At 43.4% G+C, this 18,734-nt stretch overlaps 3 protein-coding genes across 4 annotated transcripts in view; 1 reads left to right on the top strand and 2 right to left on the bottom strand.

Annotated features, from left to right (window-relative positions):
- Positions 1-32: 32 nt before the first annotated feature.
- Positions 33-3,552, bottom strand: crygs2 (crystallin, gamma S2). The gene is made up of 3 exons (XM_058083079.2): positions 3,395-3,552; positions 1,837-2,079; positions 33-405 (listed from the first exon to the last, which is right to left on the bottom strand). The coding sequence occupies exons 1-3, from the start codon at positions 3,401-3,403 to the stop codon at positions 133-135; spliced, it is 525 nt and encodes a 174-aa protein (XP_057939062.1). The 5' UTR covers positions 3,404-3,552; the 3' UTR covers positions 33-132.
- Positions 3,553-3,692: 140 nt separating this feature from the next.
- tbccd1 (TBCC domain containing 1) overlaps positions 3,693-18,734 on the bottom strand; it is a 61,070-nt gene continuing 46,028 nt past the window's right edge. Inside the window, exons 1-9 of one of the 2 annotated variants that reach the window (XM_058083069.2) lie at positions 9,908-10,158; positions 8,907-8,971; positions 8,571-8,837; positions 8,336-8,494; positions 7,043-7,159; positions 6,716-6,965; positions 6,453-6,639; positions 5,675-6,196; positions 3,693-4,991 (exon numbers count right to left, since the gene is read on the bottom strand). In XM_058083069.2, the coding sequence (XP_057939052.2) occupies positions 4,784-4,991; positions 5,675-6,196; positions 6,453-6,639; positions 6,716-6,965; positions 7,043-7,159; positions 8,336-8,494; positions 8,571-8,837; positions 8,907-8,971; positions 9,908-9,953 (1,821 nt within the window). In that variant the 5' untranslated portion in view covers positions 9,954-10,158 and the 3' untranslated portion in view covers positions 3,693-4,783. Of the gene's footprint in view, positions 4,992-5,674; positions 6,197-6,452; positions 6,640-6,715; positions 6,966-7,042; positions 7,160-8,335; positions 8,495-8,570; positions 8,838-8,906; positions 8,972-9,907; positions 10,159-18,734 lie in introns of those variants that run through there. The other variant, XM_058083072.2, reaches the window with a different exon arrangement.
- dnajb11 (DnaJ heat shock protein family (Hsp40) member B11) lies at positions 10,635-15,042 on the top strand. The gene is made up of 10 exons (XM_058083077.2): positions 10,635-10,849; positions 11,142-11,298; positions 11,787-11,884; positions 11,998-12,130; positions 12,198-12,340; positions 12,665-12,747; positions 12,822-12,879; positions 12,958-13,069; positions 13,984-14,143; positions 14,234-15,042. Exons 1-10 carry the CDS (start codon positions 10,776-10,778, stop codon positions 14,296-14,298), a joined length of 1,083 nt encoding a protein of 360 aa, XP_057939060.2. The 5' UTR covers positions 10,635-10,775; the 3' UTR covers positions 14,299-15,042.

Genomic DNA, 18,734 nt, shown 5'->3' with positions numbered 1-18,734 from the left:
TTTAAACAAACTTCAGTCGCAAAACATCTTGATTTGCTTTCTGGACAGGATATTTTATTTTGTTGACCTCAGTTCCCAGTCCCAAAGACATGTTTTTTTGCCCTGTCCTAGATCATAGCCTGGTTTTGGTTCTCATTCTGTGAAGCGCCTGAAGGACTGGACTGCGGCGCTGGCTGCCCCCCAGTCACCTGGCTTGCGGTACTCGCCCTTCTCCAGGAAGTACTGGCGCCCACGGTAGTTGGGGTGCTCGTAGAAGACCCACCAGCCGTCGAAGACCTTGCACGAGTTCACCTCCCTCCAGCGGAACTTCTCCAGGAGCGAAGGACAGTCCTCCGTGGCTTCAAAGGCTTTGCCCCCAAAGTCAGCCTTCTCATACAGCTGCATCTTGTAGAGCGTCCCGCTAGTCTGGAAAGGATAAGACATTGAAAGCCTACCGTTATAAAAGACACTGCAAAAATACAACATTCTGAGACTGAAGTGCTCTTTTGGTTTGATGTCATACTGCCCAAAGGCTAGTCAAAGATGCTGAAAAACTGGAGCCACAATCAAAGATCATGTATTCAGTTGGAACGCACTATGGTTTTAAATACAACTGGCAAAATGGCAGGTAAAGATCTATTTGACATGATTGATTTGGTTTTAAAAACTAGGGCAGAAGTGTACCGTCGTGTACCAACAAGCCGCTATTTGACAGGAGTGTCCTGCTGACTTTTAAAACTCCTCTTTACCAGGGGGCGGAAGCCTGCGGCTCTTCAGTCGCCTTGCAGCAAGCTTGGCATTTGTCTGAAGTGAAGGAAATGTGCATTTTCAAAAAGTTTGAAATATCCAACTCACCGAATTTCCGTGAATGCATCTAGACTGCGTTCGGGCTGCTGATTGGATGAGCAAGGAAAGGGGGAGGAGTGCCAGTGTGTGCAGTGAGACACAAAAAAGCAGTCTTGAGTGTGCTGCCCCCCACCATAAACCACCCATAACAATAAATACATCCCCAAAATGAAACAAATGACTTAATTCTGAATGGAAATATTTGTATGCCTTCACTGCCAATGACGCTGGCTTATCCGTGTTATTTATTCACAAAATTTACAAAAAAATGTTTTTAAAACAAGCACTCGGCTTTTTCTGAAAATAAAAACTGCAGATGGCAGTAAGAGTGATTTGGCCTCTAATGTACTACAGAAGGTTGAGCAGAGCAAACAACTACAGCTGCTAATGTGGCTGCACGAGCGATTGTAGAGGGGGAAGCCTTCACATATGGTAAATACATGAAAGAATCACTCAAAACTATTCTCCAAACAAACAGGAAAGTTCAAGAAATCTCATCTGCAAAGACCGTGAAGGACAGGACCAATTGAATGGCAACAAACATTACCAGTAACAGTTTGAACTAATCATCAATGCTATTGTTTCGTCGATAATCAAGTGGTCCCCAAATCACAGAATAGTTTTGTTTTCCGACTTTGGCGCCGCCCACCAACCCGTACAAGGCTGTGGCCTAGTGGTCGGGGACCTGTGGTCTATAAGACGGGAAGTCTGATCTCTAAAAATATTGCTGATAAGTATTGAGTGTAAACATTGACTATGTCTGTCTTCCAGTTTGTTAGCTTTGTGACTCGCTACCAAATCAATTAATGTTGGATGCTGGGTTTATTTGTTTCAAAGAACACATGAAAGTAGATTGATTGTTTTGATTGAACGTGCCTGCAAGCAGTGGGTCAGCTGGATGGACCCAAGAGACTGACCCTAGTGTCAGTTGTCAGCACCATATAAATGGTGCCATCACCAAAGCTCTCATGTGGGTGGTCTTTAACGTAGGAAGAAAATAAAGCAACTCACAAAGTGGATCATCTTGCAGGAGCTGAGGCGATCGTTGAGGCCCATCCAGCGCTGGTACTCAGGGTACTCACCCCGGGTGAGGACGTACTGGTAGCCCATATAGTTGGGCCTCTCGTACACCACCCAGGCGCCGCTCTCCACTCGGATGGAGTTGCAGCGGCTCAGGTAGGTGTGAAAGTCTGAGCAGTCGCTGTCGCACTCGTAGCGGCGGCCCTGGAAGTTCTTGTCCTCGTAGAAGACGATCTGCAGGACAGAATATATAATGGTAAGATATCAGGACAAATTGTTGAAGGTTGTCAAAAAGTTTTATCGTGGTATGCAGAAAAATGGTCTGTCAAAGCCATCTATTTTTTGTGGCACTTTTACTGTAAATGAGCAGTGCCACCACCAGGAATTCTGGGCCCTTTGGTAATGGGAATGGTTTTATTTCATTTGAACATGCATCAGATTACAATTGAATGCATCACATTATCAGTTCACAGTTCCACATGTCCAAAAGGAGTAGGAAGAAGCAAAGCTTATTAAATCCTACCCATCCACCTGGTACTTTTACAATCAGTAAACAATCAGTTACATTTGTTCACTTCCTGCTTTCCTAATATATTTTAAGGTTTTTTTTATCACATACATGTATAGCACATCATGACTGGTTCAAGACTCTTCATCCTTGTATTTAGCAAACATGAACTGCTTGTATTGTTTCTTGAATTGGCTCATCATTGTGCATTGTTTGAAGGTCTTACTCAATCCATTCCATAGTTTGATTCCACATACTGAAATGCTATGGATTTTTAACGTAGTCCTAGCATATAAGTGTTTCAAATGTAGTTCTTCCCTGAGATCATATTTCTCTTCTCTTGTAGAGAAGTATTGGATGACATTTTTAGGTAATTGGTTATTTTTAGCCTTATGCATTATTTTAGCTGTTTGAAGATTAACTATATCAGCAAGTTTAAGTATTTGTGATTTCAGAAATAAGGAGTTAGTATGTTCTCTGTAGGTGGCATTATGCATTATGCTTAGTACCCTTTTTTGCAGTACATTTAGCGGGTGAAGATTGCTTTTATAGTTATTACCCCATATTTCCACACAATAAGTAAGATATGGTAGAACCAGAGAACTGTCCTGAACCTTTGGAACCGTCTCAACCTATCCATATTGTCTATGGCACCCTTGCTATAGATGCTGGAGCCTATTCCAGCAGACTTTGGGCAATTAAAACAGATCGAGAAATCGACTGGAAATCATTCCCATGCTAGCTTCTCAAAAGTCAGCTATGTGATTAGTTACACTGACCTGTGCAATCAAGAATGACCGTAATAGAGTCTAAACCCTGAATCACCAGGATTACTACAATCACCTCAACTGGCAGCAGCCAGATTTGTGAACCACTACGCTACCCATTGCATCTGGGCTTACATATTTCCTATTGGCTGTTCATAAGGGACTCTGCAAACTGGTTTGTAAAGTGAAGAATTACACGTGTACTGAAAAAGGTTACAACCAAAAGACCCAGTCAAGAAACCAGACCTAAATGCCTTAAGGTGTATCCACTCACCCTGCCCATCTTGAAGACAATGTGCGGCGCAGCCTTGGTGTTGATGCAAAGGTGATGGTGTTGCTTCTTTGCCCCTGAGGTCTCGATGTTGCGCTGGGAACCTGGGTGGTCCCTTTTATAGCCCTGCCTCGCCACATTTGGAAGGCAAACAGGGGAACAATCGCTTTGTCATGAAAATGAGATCCAAAAATTGAGTCAGTGATTCTAGTGCTATTCAGTTTTTCCAGAAAAGCGAGGAAGGATTACGGCATAATGGCCGGGCCATGATAAGCGTCCAATGACCCCACGTCTATGTTGGCTGCGTCCAGCGAACCCAGCCCTCTCCCCCCCTCGTATCGCACATGCCAGCTCCACCGGCATAACCCCCACCTGGCGAGGGAGGTCCTGCCAAGTCAGGACTTATTTATGCTACTGCTTTGACACTGCTCTAGGCGCCATCTTTTTTTCCTTTTAAAAAGGTACGGATACACTTCCAGTGTCACTTGAACAAACTTACAGGACATTTCATGCGGTACATCTAACACACGAGGTAACAATACACGGTTTTGGGAGGTGTGTATACTCGATAGGTCATTAAAATAACGACAGTCTAGTATCAAAAACTTCATTATGTAAATAAAATATCCAGTCAGTGTATTACTATATATCCATATACTTTTTTAAAAAAAACTTAACATTTTTTAATGGGATTAAGAAAATGGGCATTTTTAGTGAATATTATCATCTTTGTTTTATTAGCAAATATAATCGAGCTGAATGAATGAATAATCGAGCTAAAAGCTGCACGGGAGACAGCTGTGCTACATTCATTTCTACAGGCATTTCTCCAATACATATATAACCTCATAATCCATTGTTTGAAGTCACTGTGATGTACCATGACAAACAGACGTGTGCTAACAGGAAGCCAAAATGGCCTTCACAAACTACATTCGGAGTATGTATATGAAGTGCAAATCAATCAGTTTTCGGTATGCGGCTGGGATGTATGGATAATTACAATAAACATTCACTTTTACAGGAAAAATATACTTTTTTTCGGTTTGGTACAAAATGTTAAACTTTCCTTCTCATCGTGGAGTCAAACAAAATAAACAGATCAGTGGTGACTTCTGCCAAGAAGCGGATTAACATTGATGTCAGATGCCCTACCCAGTGCTAGAAATCATAGTTCTAGTAGTTAAATGCTCACCCTACTGTACTTCAGTCTATTTTCATACAGAAGACAGCATAGAGTCTTCACCCTAATGGACCCGTACTTTACAATAAGTTCAACCTGATTACCATAATAATAGTTCCCTATAACATGTCAATGACTCGTTACTCTTCATTTAAATAAATAGAAGTGAGGTGTAAGGTGTCGTGAAGTGCTACTGGCCCCTTTTGAGTTCAACAAGCCATCGGCGATTGCCCCACCGCCCCTTTACTTGTAATATACGCTGCAACATTAACTGGCAGCTCGTCTCCCCGGGGGGCACCGCCGTAGAACTGGAGAGGGGGTGGTATAAGGCTGTCCAGTTCTTGCCTTTGGCCCGTCTCCAGGAGCCACTCATGGAACTTGGCCTCCACCAGCTCCTGGAACTTGCACTTCTGCTCCCTACAGACAGAACATGCATGTGTTAAAGCAGTAGGTAATCTGGTAATAACATTTTTGGTGCAGAGGTGGATAAAAAGGTGACTCCAGGAATTTCATTTTCACTTATTGATGTTGTGGTCAGGGTCATGTTGAGTGCAGAGTCCCTCAAGCTAATGGCACCGCACACACGGCATGAGCGCACATTTTTATTGAGTGTTGGCATCCAAGCTACATCCAAACACCACGGTAGTTGCAGTAGTTGATCCAGAATAGTGCTTTAGTGTTTAGAAATAAACATGTATCATAATCCTTGTGGTCATGTCTAGGGTATGACTTTTTCCTATTGGCTGAGAGAGCAGTGGTGAGTTAGGCTGCCAAATTCAGCATAAATTAAATGTTCAATTTGGTTAAACCCATGCGCTACACCTGGTACTAGCACAGTTTAATCAAGAATCACACATTTGTGCCTTTATAACATAGGAGTAAAAATAATTGAATGCAGTATAGTGTACTCCCCAACTATGGGACCCTATTACCTTAATTCCATCATCATCTTGTTCTTATTTTTACTCTTGGGCACCTTTAGGATGACCATTGATGGATGACAGTGCTGATGGGGATGTACAACTTCATGTAAAAATATACAAACTACCCCTTAAGCTATCAAGCACCCCCTGATTCAAATTTTCATATACATCACCCACTTGTTGAGCCGGGCCTCCATTACAGTCTTCTGCCATCTTTGTATTCTCTTCTTCTTCTCATAGAGCGCTGCCTGGTAGCGTGGTGGCAACTCCCCTGGCACCTCAAATGTGTCTCCCTTCATCTGGAAAGGCACCACCAGCATATGGAACTCCTCAGGGGGCAGGAGGCGGTAGCAGGCCTGATCGGGGTTAGCGGCCAGATCTTTGACAAGGCCATCGGTCCCCAGCAGCAGCGGCTGGTCCCACAAGTTGGGGACCACCGCCAGCCCCACGATACCCATGTGGTCCTCTAAGGTGGGGTAGAAGGTGTGGTAGGGGCCCAGGGTGATGTCGGCATTCCCAGGCAGTAGAAGAGGGCGGGTGGGCGTCAGGGCATGGACCGTGCAGCGTGATGATGCACCAATAGCGATCCTCCCCGCCACGCACACCACACGCACATTCTGGCAGCAGTGCACATGGACGCTGGTCTCCACGGGGCCCAGAACCACCGTGCAGTCCCTGCATTTGTCCACACTGACTGACCTGGAGAATACACAACCAACAAAAAAAATTTGTTGTGCTTACTTATTGTATGAAGTCAAAAGCCGCCAGGAAACGCCACGATTTATCAATGAAATTTGACAGCAATAATTGTGTGAACCTATATGTATGTACATAGGATTTTGATCAGATCCAGATTGTTTGATTGTTGATCCAAACCTGATTACATATAACATATTTGGTTTATATCTGCAAATTGTCAAGTCCTTCAAGCATGCAGTCTGATCTTTGACCTTACCTGAGAGGAGAGAGGAGGTAGATGAAGGCATCAGAGCATCGATGGATTTTAATGTTAGCCCCTGTCAGCTTGTCAGAGGTCTTGGCGAGGGTCTGCTTGTAGACCTGAGACATGAGCACCATCTTACTGCCAGCTGGAGCCATGTGAGTGTTTCGGGCTATCTTGGCTCGCTTCATGGTGCCCTCGACTAGACACAAATGGAAGAATGGAAGACAAAGTTCACCCAAAGAAGAGATCGGAGTACTGTGAAAGATTTAGCATACCTTGTTGGGCCCAGGCTAGTTTCTTCCCAGAGCGCAGACAGGCCTTTATACCAAAAGGATTGAGAGTGAGGTTCTGCTGGAGACAGGAGAGCAGCTGGTGCAAAGGGAATGAGTTGTTCAGTACACTGTAGCCCGCTTGCACCTGGAGCGGACCTTTGCTTAGCAGCCTGTGGACAGGCTGGACAGGCATGCCTGGGTGGGGTAAGCCCTCCAGGAGCAGGCCCAAACTGCGCAAGGCCTCTAGGGATATCTAAGAAACCAAATGGCACAGGTCAGTCAGTGCTTAAGTGCTATAAGCTAATACAATGCGGATGGTGGTGCATGTACCTGACAGTCACGCAGGGCCAGGCCAGACTCTGACAGCTGGTCGGGCTCCACCAGCAGCTCCAGAAGCTCAGCGAGGTGGTTCTGCACGAATGACAAGTGGGCCTGGTCGTCCCAGTTCTAAGAGTGACATCATAAGCAATAGTTGTAACGGCCACAGAAGTCCATCAGCAGAGGTAGTGGGGTCCACAAGTGCGTCACTATATTAGACTCAGCTGTAAGAAAACTGCTGTCATAATCTATGTACAGGGGAACAGGTACAGGAGTTACATACATGCTATATATACGTGTGTTATTCTAATCATGCATCCTCATCATCTGCAAAGAGCTACTGCGGTGAGAAGACACGCCTGTAGAGGGCGTGTATTTAAGGAAGCTCATCCAGCGCACCGGGGTGGTTGGAGAAAGAGAAAATTTGTAACGTCACACACTGAGGGGATGCTGAGAGCCGGCGTTCGAGCCACAAGGACCAACTCTGTCAAGCGGCACCTGATGGGATTTCCTTTTCCCTCTCGGCTTGAGCTGTTGGACTTTGGGCAAGGTTCCGGACCCAGGGATTGGACTGACAGGTGGATGCATGTCCGTGAGTGGAACTGCAGCTTTCACCTCTGTCTTGAGGACAAGCACTGACTCTTCAGGGAACTTTGGGACACTTTCGGGGTGGGGGGTAAACGTTCGGGATTAATTTGGTGTTTCATGGTTGTCTTTGTTGGCGGGTTGGAGGTTTAGTTAGTTAGTTAGGTTGGGAGGGGATGATATGCAGGGTTTGTTTTGGAGTAATTAAACTGCCGTGGTGGTGGAAACCAAGCATTTTCGACAGTGTTTCCTTTTTTTCTTACAGCTCCCCCCGCGACCTCCTTGTTTGCGTTGTAGCCTCTTTACCTCTATAGGAGGGCGCGATCGTTACATAGTTGTGTTGTAGTTAGTGGTGTAGATACATTAGTGGTGTAGATACAGATACTTAATGTACCTCTAAGAATGTACTACTAACTTCCATGATACTTTGTGGAGAGGCGGAATGAATGACTTCACTGACAAAAGTCAATGGATGCTAATTTGACCTCGGTGGAGGTATGTGCTGGAGGTTCTTTCAATTGTGATAGTATTTTAAAAATCACTTTCCTTAATTTTGTAATGATAACGCATCAGTCTTGACAACAAAGATAACAGGCTGTGATCTATGAAGGTTCCGTAGAATTCCTGTTACAGCTCTTGTATTGGATGCCGGTCGACTGTGATAGGTGTACTTAATGCGTGAATTTAATATTATGCTTATTGTTCGGAGAGGAGAATTACCTTGTTCTGGGAGCTAGTCTTGGCCTCTCTGTCTGATGAAGACAAGGAGCGTGTTCGATGGCTGGGCCACTCTTCACCAATCAGAGAGCTACGCAAAGACACATGGTTCAGCTGCTGAATGTGAAGGAAGAGAAGGAACTGCAGCGTGTCCACAGACATCTGGAGAGCAAAGATTCAAATGTGAAATCAGCAGATATTCCTTTGAAAATAATATGATCAAAAACCATTTGTATACCTTATTCCTCTGCTGTTCCAGTTCACTTTTATTAGAACACTGTGAAAGACAGTCGACTCTCTCCAACCGCTCTTGAGGTGAGCTGCTGGTGAAAAGGTCAAAGGTCTCAAAGTAGAGCCATGCCAGGTCTTCTGGAAGCTGCAGCTTTCCGCATGCGATGTGCCTCCACATGGGCCAGCCCAGGGAGGGGAAGCATCCGTCGCGGCTCCGCACATAGGTGGCCATCTTGCGGAGGTAGTGCAGGCTGAGTTTGGAGGTGGGTGCCACCTATAACCAGACACCACACCACGCTTTAAAACTATATTCCAGGAGATGGCCAAGCCTTTTGAACATTACCTGAAGGGCACCCAGGAGGAAGGGCTCCATACGTGGCCATATGGTCACTCTGTCTGGATCCATGTCTGAAGAAAAATTGGATTCAAGCAGTTGAATATAATGTTTACCATTGTGATCTCAGATGTACACTTCGACACTACTGCAACCGCAGGATTAACATTTTGCTAAATCAATACCATTCTATAGCATCAAACAAAACAAAGCATTTTTTGAGACAGTTCTCGCAGCAGAGGTGCACTTTATGTATCACAGTGGTGGCTGATGCATTTGGTACCTGGGCCTTGACCAGGCAGAACTTTTCTTGACAGACACTGTGAGGGGCAGTAACCATCCATCCATTTTCTATGCCGATTGTCCTCATTAGGGTGTGGATGTATGCTGGAGCCTATCCCAGCTGAGTTTGAACAAGAGGCAGGATACACTCTTCATACCTACAGTTTGGATAATTTAGAGTCTTGGAATGTGGGAAGAAAGCGGAGAAAACCCATGCACGAGGAGAACATGGGAATAAATGAATACAATTTCAAAACAAATATTAGAATTTAAGTTGTAAATGTTGGTCAGTGTTTCAGCCAGCAGAAAAGGCCTTGCTGGCCCTGACTGCACACTGACTACTGATAAATGCTTACCCACCCAAGACTATGCAGTAAAGTATATTGGTAAGATACATGTGTTTTGGGTCTAATTGACAAAATCCAATGGGGGGGGGGGCTGTAATAATAATAACAACAATAAAGACACGTCGACGTGTATTGACGTCAAATACTGGTGCGTGTTGACAAGGCAACCTGACCCTTCACGTGAAACGGCCACCGGGTTAGCGTTGACTTACCATAACCCGGCTAGAACGAATACATCTTGTGTTGTCAAAAAATGGTTATATCGTCTCGAATTTGTCTCCTAACGAATGACTTTTTGTTGACCAAACTAGACCGCAGGCTCTGCCATGACTCCCGGCCAAGCTAACAAGGCTGACAAACGCCACACGCCAGCTCACTTACTTTCCGCCTTCGTCGAGGGCCAAACGTGTTGGTGTTGTAGTTCCATTTCGGCGTGACAGCGATTCGTCAACGGGTTCGAGTCATTTACACTTTAAAAGTAAAAGTACCGCCAATTTCGTTTGGAGGCTTGATATTGAAATCATTTCTAATGGACTTCCTATTTGGCGCCCTCCTTCGCAATACTGCCTCGTTTGTCCACAGCCTACCTACAGGCTCCGCCCCGCCGACTGTGGCGTTCGAGTAGCTAGCAATAGCCAGTCACAGGCCACTTTGTGGTACACTTGCGCAATATAAATTGATCCAATTCAAGGGCAATTCAAACACAATAGAATATAATAATGACCATGGAGGTATTAATTAAATATATAGTCTGGATTGATACCAGAAACAAATACTTCTATAAGGACACGTATTTTGTTTAAAATAAAGTAGAGATCCCTCCAGGCAGAATTCTTTGCCCAAAATTACGTTAAGTCGAAAAAGAACGAGTCAAACCGGATGCTTCTACAATTGTACATACTGTGATACAATGTAACCTCATAAAAAGCAAACGTTCACGATCAGTTTTTCCCAGGTGTTAACCGGATTTTAGAAAGACAAAGTCAGTAAAAATCACCATTATGTCTAAAATAATCAAACATAAAGTTTCAACTCTTTTCATACTACATACGATACATTCATAAGAATTTTTCAACATTAACGTGCACTGTCGCTTTAAATGTGGGCTGTCGGTAGGAGGGACTTCCTTGACAAGGCGGAAAAGGGCTTCTGGCAGCTACTAGATCCAACCTTCAAAAGAAGCCGGCTCTTTTCACGCTTTTTTTGTTACATTTATAATTTTTGCGCGGATTTATACACACATATATATATGGCTGCCAAAGGGATGAACCTGTGCACTGTGTGCTGTTTGATACTCTGGGCTATTACGGCGGTGTTCGCCGGGTAAGTAGCAAGGCTTTGGGCTGGAATGGTCGCTCAGGCAGCGGCGAAGCAGCATCGCCAGCTGGTACACATGTTCCACTGTGATTGGTTCAAGCAGTGCAGTGCACAGGAATATGAAATACCCATTAAATACTGTTGTGTATGTCTTCCGTATAATCTTGGCCGTGTTATTACACTGAGTAAAAGCGGGTAGCTAAATAGTTAGCGATTCATTTCAAACAAACAAGCCAGCATGTTGTTGTGAGATTATACACGTTTGTCATCATTTTAAAGGCTATTTTCTTTCCTACAGGCGCGATTTTTACAAGATATTGGGTGTTACCAAGAGTGCATCTATCAGGGACATAAAGAAAGCCTACAGGAAGCTAGCTCTCCAGTTACACCCCGATAGGAACCAAGACGACCCCAAAGCTCAGGATAAGTTTGCCGACTTGGGCGCAGCCTACGAGGTAAGAGACAACTGTTATCCCTCTACTGAGCTTCAGAGGTGATTAGTTAAACAAAGTGTCGAGTTTTGTTGTGAAATGTGTGCCGGAAGCGCTCGAGGCACAAGTCTTTTGTATGGGTTGCTCTTTGGTTGCTGTTGGAAACACTAGGCTCATCGTCATTGGTCAGTTCGGTCGTGTGGCTGCGTCTGATTGGCTGACAACATACGCTGTCACACATATGTCAAGGTGGATCAAAGAGCACAACTTTTTTTTAATATACAGCACAAAGACTACAAATTCTTCTACTATTTACATACTTCAAACTAATTTGTAAATCGTACTGCTTAAATGATAACAACTCTTGAGACAAACTGTCCACAACATTAGTTACACCTGCATCGAATGAGTCGATACAAGCGCTGTATTACAAAAAAATCATTTACAAATGATAAAGTTGACACTGGCTGAACAATGCAGGCTTCTGAGTACTGCACTATTTTATTTTGCAGGTTCTTTCAGATGAAGAGAAGAGGAAACAGTATGACGCCTATGGAGAGGATGGTCTTAAGGAAGGCCACCACGGCTCACACAATGACATCTTCTCTAGGTGAGTCTTTAGTTAGTGCAAGTGAAAGTCAAAGTATCGGATTCCTTACGCAGTCTCAATGCATTATAGTGTTACCATACAATTCTTGTATTAAATGTTTTGTCCCTCTCTAGTTTCTTTGGCGACTTCGGTTTCATGTTTGGCGGCAACCGGCAACAACAGGACCGAAACATCCCCAGAGGGAATGACATCATATTAGACCTGGAAGTCACACTGGAAGAGGTCTACTCTGGGAACTTTGTGGAGGTGAGGAGAACACTCCTTCTTTTGACAGTTGTTATAATTGTAACCGTGATTTTGCGTTGTGGACTAGGTGGTACGTAACAAGCCCATAGCCAAAGAAGCTCCTGGCAAAAGGAAGTGCAACTGCAGACAGGAAATGAGGACCACGCAGCTCGGCCCGGGCCGCTTCCAGATGACCCAAGAGATGGTGTGCGACGAGTGTCCCAATGTGAAGTGAGTCCATGACACACCCACACGGCCCTATAAGCATTTGTGTTAATCACTTCATGACCCAATGCTGGATTACTGCAACTATTGTGACTTTGTGGCTTAGTCTTCATTTATTTCCATTATTTTATTATTAATGCATTATGAATTTGAAGTGATCTCTTCCACATGTTTTTATTTTTGTTCTATGTTATCTATGTATCTATTGAGGGGTTTAGGTTTTGTGGATGGTTGCTTGTCTGTTTTTTTATGCAAAGTGGCCGCCATTAACAGCTGGCGGAAGGATCGATGGCAATGAATATATATGTGTTGTGTTTTTGAACATCTCAGGCTGGTGAATGAGGAGCGAACCTTGGAGGTGGAAATTGAACAAGGCGTGAGAGATGAGATGGAATACCCTTTCATCGGAGAAGGTAACCTTGTTTTGTCTCTTGTTTACGTTTGAATAAAAATGTATTCATGTGTTTTGTTTTATAAACATTCATAGGGGAACCTCACATCGACGGAGAACCTGGAGATCTACGCTTCCGCATCAAAGTGCTAAAGTAGGAGCTGACTATCAACAACTACTATGCCTGGTGTGACATTTTGTCCTGTTATGCTAATGAGATGTTTCTTTGTAGACACCCAGTATTTGAACGTAGAGGGGATGACCTGTACACAAACGTCACCATCTCCCTGGTGGAGGCGCTGGTCGGCTTTGAGATGGACATCGTCCACTTGGACGGACACAAGGTACTGTCACTCTTCTCTCGTACAATGAAAACACACTCGCATCAGAATAATGTCTCACCTTTATGAAAGTACTGGCACCTGCAACTTTCTTTCTTCTTCATTGTGAGTTATTTTGAAGCCGTGAACAATAAGAAAAGTATAGCCTAGCAGCGTAAGTGTTAAGAAGAACCACAGAGTCAACCACTGGTGACGAAGACTGGCAACAGAGCTTGGAGGACAATGACTTTCAGTTCCGGTTTCCATGCCAACAACAACAGGCTGCTAACAGGGAGGTTTTGTTACAAAAGAAGTTAGACTCATGCAGTATATTAAGATAACAAGACGTGTTCCATATTGTATGCTAACCAGGCAATGTATGTGAACCGAGGCATTATGTTTGCTGATTTTTTTTTAATAAGAAACAAAAAATACATTGACCGAAGTTCGATCCATCCATTTTCTGTGCTGCTTATCCTCACTAAGGTCCGTGGTATGCTGGAGCCTATGCTTGCTGTATTTAGGCGAGAGGCGGGGTACACCCTAGACTGGTCACTGACCCAAGTTCCATTGTAGAAAATATTGCAATGCTGGTAGAATGACGATGAGGCAGGGTGACTGCACATATTCTCTCCAAAACAGCCCTGTACACCTTAGAGCAAGACACATCCCACACTTCAATACTCTTCCCTATCTTAGTCTGGCTCTAACTAGCAGGCAAACGCCACACTGCAGCTCTGAACCACAAGCAATCCTGTACTCGCACTACAGTATCACATAAACAGAATAATCCCCCAAAAAATATGCACAAATGGAGGAAAACCATGTCAACAAACGATTACAAACTATCCTTTATCACTGTCCATTCTGCTTTTGTCCCAAGTCGAGGCATTTCGTCAACAAGTATATTTACTTTGAGCCTGGTTTTTGTCTGTCAGGTGCACATCATGCGAGACAAAGTGACCAAGCCCGGTGCCAGGATGTGGAAGAAAGGCGAAGGCCTGCCTAACTTCGACAACATCAACATTCGCGGCTCTCTCATCATCACCTTCGACGTGGAGTTCCCTCAGACACAGCTGGATGAGCAGCAGAAAAAGGGTGAGGTTCCATCGCAAATCTATTCAAATATAATACATTTAGTCATCTTTTCTCAATTTGCTATGTTTTACAATGCTTGTGTTGCTGCAGGTGTACATGATCTTCTGAAACAAGGCTCTGTACAGAAGGTGTATAATGGACTACAAGGATACTAGCATCTCTAGTACAGTACATGCTTCTTGGATGGACTTGTACAAGACACCGCACACAAACAGGACAAAGGGCGGGATCGTCCTTCCAGTCTTATTTATGGTTTTTCCAACTCAGGATGACTTGGATCCCTTTTTTGTTTTTACATTTCAACATTTCCCCCCCTTTTTAAAGTACACAGTTACAAGGTTTAAGGTTATAACTAGACTGTATGGAGAAAAAAAAAGTGGTGGTTTGGAATAAATGGAATGAGTCAAGGGATATTTACTCATAATTGGAGTCTCCCACTGCTGGCTATCAATAAGTAAGCAGGTTTTATGAGCAATAGCCTCCTGCTTTTGGACTAAAGAAACTCTCTGTCCGCTTCTTTGACATGGTCTTTGGTTTACATCACCCATTCTGCTCAATGCTGAAGAACAACTGAGAAACTGTACAGTAGGATGCTGTACAACAACAAACAAAAGCAAGCTCAATGAAAGGATTTTCCCTGGTGGAATGTTCTGCATCCTCCCATTTGTCCCTAATTATACATGAATGTTTTATTTTGAAGGAAGGCTTTACACGTCTTAGTGCCTCTTTTTACTGACCCTCCTCCTGGGCTTGACACTCAAAAGGATAAATGTTTGCCCATTAGTGTTATATGTATCAACGCTGCCTCCTTGTTATGACATTGCAACAGCCATCAATGTGAATTAACGTTTTTTTTGTTTGTTTTTGGGGGGATGAAAAATAAGTTCCACCAATTGTAAGCTTGTGTTTGTGTTATTTCCTGAATTCACCAGTAGATGACGCTGGAGTCCCAGATTGGGGTTTTATTTTATTTTTTAAAGGACTTCTCTCTGTCTTCAAAGCGTCTTGCCAGGCAAAAAATATAAGAAAAAAAATTGTTTTGAAAAAAAATTTGATTGAACATGATAATCAAGGACTACCTAATATTGCTGATAAAATTAATATATATATACATACTGTATTAAGTCAATTGGTTTGTGTAGCTGCAATGAATGACTCGGCCACTATCCAGTTTATAATAGATTAGTTGTCTATAAGTTTGAGAGGATACCAGATATTTGTATATAGTTCGTTTTTTTACTCGAAAATATTAATCAATGCATTCATTTTGGAAGCAAGTGTGTCCTCACAATTGTTATGGCTGCCATCTGGGACCCACCTCTGTTAAATATCACCCCACTTTATCATCCATGCACCCATCTCATGACTGTTGGGGGGATCTATATGTGGGCGGGGGCAGGCACCCAGGCCACACAAACTATTATGACAGTTAATTTATAGCCCAGTGACTGATGTGCACATCTGCCCGCAACACAATGAATTACTGTCCCTTTATTGTTACTTGTGTGTGTGCGTGTGTGATGAACTCCCACAGAGATAGCAGGGCTGCGGTGAAGGGAGTTGTCTCGTCAAACCTCCTATAGTCAGGTTTCACACACAAAAGTTTTGTGATGATGATGATGGTGGTGTCTCAGAGACAGTAGTATGTTTCTGTGAGTTCTAATAATACTGCATAAGCACCATCAGACACACACTAATGTGTCTTCAAGTGCTACTGTTAGTACATAACTAAAAATACCAGTAAGAATAAAATAAATACAAATAAAATGTAAAATAAAACAGCTAAATTGGAAAAAAAACGTACACAAGTACACTTTCGAGTTTATCTAATCTAACCTCTGAAGTCAAATCAGTTAGCTGCACATGCATCAAATGACCTGTGCGCTTTTTCTTTGGCTTTATTTGCTAAAAGTATTCCCAAAAGGAGCAGCAGCATCAACAAGTAAAGACAACACAAGGCTCCTGAGATTTACCATGGATGTTATCTAACTTAAAAACAACTTCTTTGTCAGCAATGGCTCACTTCTTTTTACACTTGTAAGCCAAATCAAGAAAAACTAAGACATGTCAGGGTTGTATTGTTTTGACCTGCTAATATTAACAGCAGTTAACCTATTGTTACACTTGCATAGCATTTAAAAATGTTATGTTTGGAAAATGCCCCCTATGGCAATAATATGGCTACGACAGTTTCACTATGGAACAAAAAATATTTAAAAATATTTCTTATTTGAAAATTCCTGAACAGTTAAGCAAGGTTTTACGGTGACGATGACAGCTGGACTCAAACAAAACTTCTAAAAAATCCTAATTGAGGGTTGAATTGAACATTAGCAGTGGTTAACGTACTGCACAACTGAGATACACCTACATATATTGTATATGCAATAAAGGGCTAAAATGAAGCCTGGAGCCTATTCCAGCTGTCTTCGGGCGAGAGGCGGGGTACACCCTGGACTGGTCGCCAGCCAATCACAGGGCACATATAGACAAACAACCATTCACACTCACATTCATACCTATGGACAATTTGGAGTCACCAATTAACCTAGCATGTTTTTGGAATGTGGGAGGAAACCGGAGTACCCGGAGAAAACCCACGCATGCACAGGGAGAACATGCAAACTCCACACAGAGATGGCCGAGGGTGGAATTTAACCCTGGTCTCCTAGCTGTGAGGTCTGCGCGCTAACCACTCATCCGCCATGCCGCCAGGTTATTTATATATAATATAATATATTTTGCCTTTCAATGTTTATTTCTGTGTATTTAATTTTAAATACCACATAATATTGTAGTCATGAGTTTTTAGTAAATAATTACAAAAATATTACATATGCATTCCATACTTAGGGGCTACTATGTGCGCTGGAGAGCCGTGGACCACTGCGTGCAGACCTTCCTGCAGGTCACGCAACATTGTGCCAAGAGACAGGCAAGTTAACTATGACTTATTAATTATTCTTGTATCAACAAATAACGACTTCCATTACCATTACTTGTCTTTTGTAGATTTTGTCTCTGGGTGCCAGGATTCGACTCGTATTTTCGCCAGTGTGCCAACGCCGAGGGTGGAATTTAACCCTGGTCTCCTAGCTGTGAGGTCTGCGCGCTAACCACTCATCCGCCATGCCGCCAGGTTATTTATATATAATATAATATATTTTGCCTTTCAATGTTTATTTCTGTGTATTTAATTTTAAATACCACATAATATTGTAGTCATGAGTTTTTAGTAAATAATTACAAAAATATTACATATGCATTCCATACTTAGGGGCTACTATGTGCGCTGGAGAGCCGTGGACCACTGCGTGCAGACCTTCCTGCAGGTCACGCAACATTGTGCCAAGAGACAGGCAAGTTAACTATGACTTATTAATTATTCTTGTATCAACAAATAACGACTTCCATTACCATTACTTGTCTTTTGTAGATTTTGTCTCTGGGTGCCAGGATTCGACTCGTATTTTCGCCAGTGTGCCAACGCCGAGGGTGGAATTGAACCCTGGTCTCCTAGCTGTGAGGTCTGCGCACTAACCACTCGCCCGCCGCGCTGCCCCCCTGAGAGCAATTAAATTAAAAAATAAAAAATTGTTTTTTCTGTGTGAGAGGGCCAAAAATTTAAAATTTTGCTTCGGGCCCCATGGAGGCTTGAGCCGGCCTTGTTCCTGAGAATGAGAACCGAAAGAGTCACTGGGTGTGTCCGCCATAAGGAACAACAGTGTGTGGTATGTGTGTTTATGAGCCTCTTTATGGGAAGCGCATCCATCAATAACGTTTCTTAACCACATGTAATTACTAATTGTAGGGCGCATGAGGGCAGCATTGCCTATTAGCCACAGTAATGCATGCGCGCATGAGTGTGTCTCAGTCGTTGATGCAGATAAGTAGTGGGATCACACTTGACCCTGAGTGTAATGACTGCTAAGCGTAGCTGCAGGGTTAAGTGAGGCATAGGCAAAACGAAAGGCTAAGTGGGCAATCTGCGTGCGCGTGTGTGTTTGTAGCGGCGCCAATGGGTGTTTGGAACCGCTGTAACACAGTCGCGCGCTCACTTAATGGTGCCTGACCTGTCACACGCAGGGTTTTTAACAGAGAATAACCATCCAGTAAACCACACTGGAACACGGTTAAAACACAATCACACTCTTTCGGAAAAAAACTCTTATTTAGTGTCGGACGGACATTTGTGAGGTCAAATGTCACTGGCACTGCTGCAAAGACAATGAATAATAATAAGGGACTTAAAACACTTCCTTGAGGAACATCATTGTTTCACTCATTGTTAAATCAGATGAAAGGATGTTCTACTGACTTCCGTATATTGCCTGCACTCACTAAATGTGGAATAACTTATCCGGAAGTTTTTGTCAGCATGCTCGTGAGTGTGACCAATCACGACAGAGTGGGCGTGCCCGGAGGAGGGCTGGAGTAAATTAGACAGACCATTTAGGTGGGAAGTAGGAAGTCCATGGAAACACTGCAGAAAGAGGCGCAGAATGTGGAACATCTAAAAAGCTATCTGTGCGGGTTATTGTGCGTAGTTCTCTATAAGAGTCCACAAATCGATACAAAGTGCCGAAAATGA

This window comes from Doryrhamphus excisus, linkage group LG12 (assembly GCF_037039965.1).
Source record: "Doryrhamphus excisus strain RoL-2023G ecotype Guam linkage group LG12, RoL_Dexc_Guam_v1.1, whole genome shotgun sequence".
NCBI lineage: Eukaryota > Metazoa > Chordata > Actinopteri > Syngnathiformes > Syngnathidae > Doryrhamphus > Doryrhamphus excisus.
The sequence above is the reverse complement of the archived record's forward strand: the minus strand, read 5'-3'. Positions and strand labels throughout refer to the sequence as shown.

What these genes read in the sequence shown, in the direction of transcription:
- crygs2 (XM_058083079.2), bottom strand. An exon ending in CCTGCAAGATGATCCACTTT is followed by an intron (nt 406 to 1,836) that starts GTGAGTTGCTTT and finishes TATCCTTTCCAG; the next exon opens with ACTAGCGGGACGCTCTACAA.
- dnajb11 (XM_058083077.2), top strand. Translation starts at nt 10,776, where the DNA reads ATGGCTGCCAAAGGGATGAACCTGTGCACTGTGTGCTGTTTGATACTC. An exon ending in ATACCCTTTCATCGGAGAAG is followed by an intron (nt 12,748 to 12,821) that starts GTAACCTTGTTT and finishes AAACATTCATAG; the next exon opens with GGGAACCTCACATCGACGGA. An exon ending in GGATGAGCAGCAGAAAAAGG is followed by an intron (nt 14,144 to 14,233) that starts GTGAGGTTCCAT and finishes GTGTTGCTGCAG; the next exon opens with GTGTACATGATCTTCTGAAA.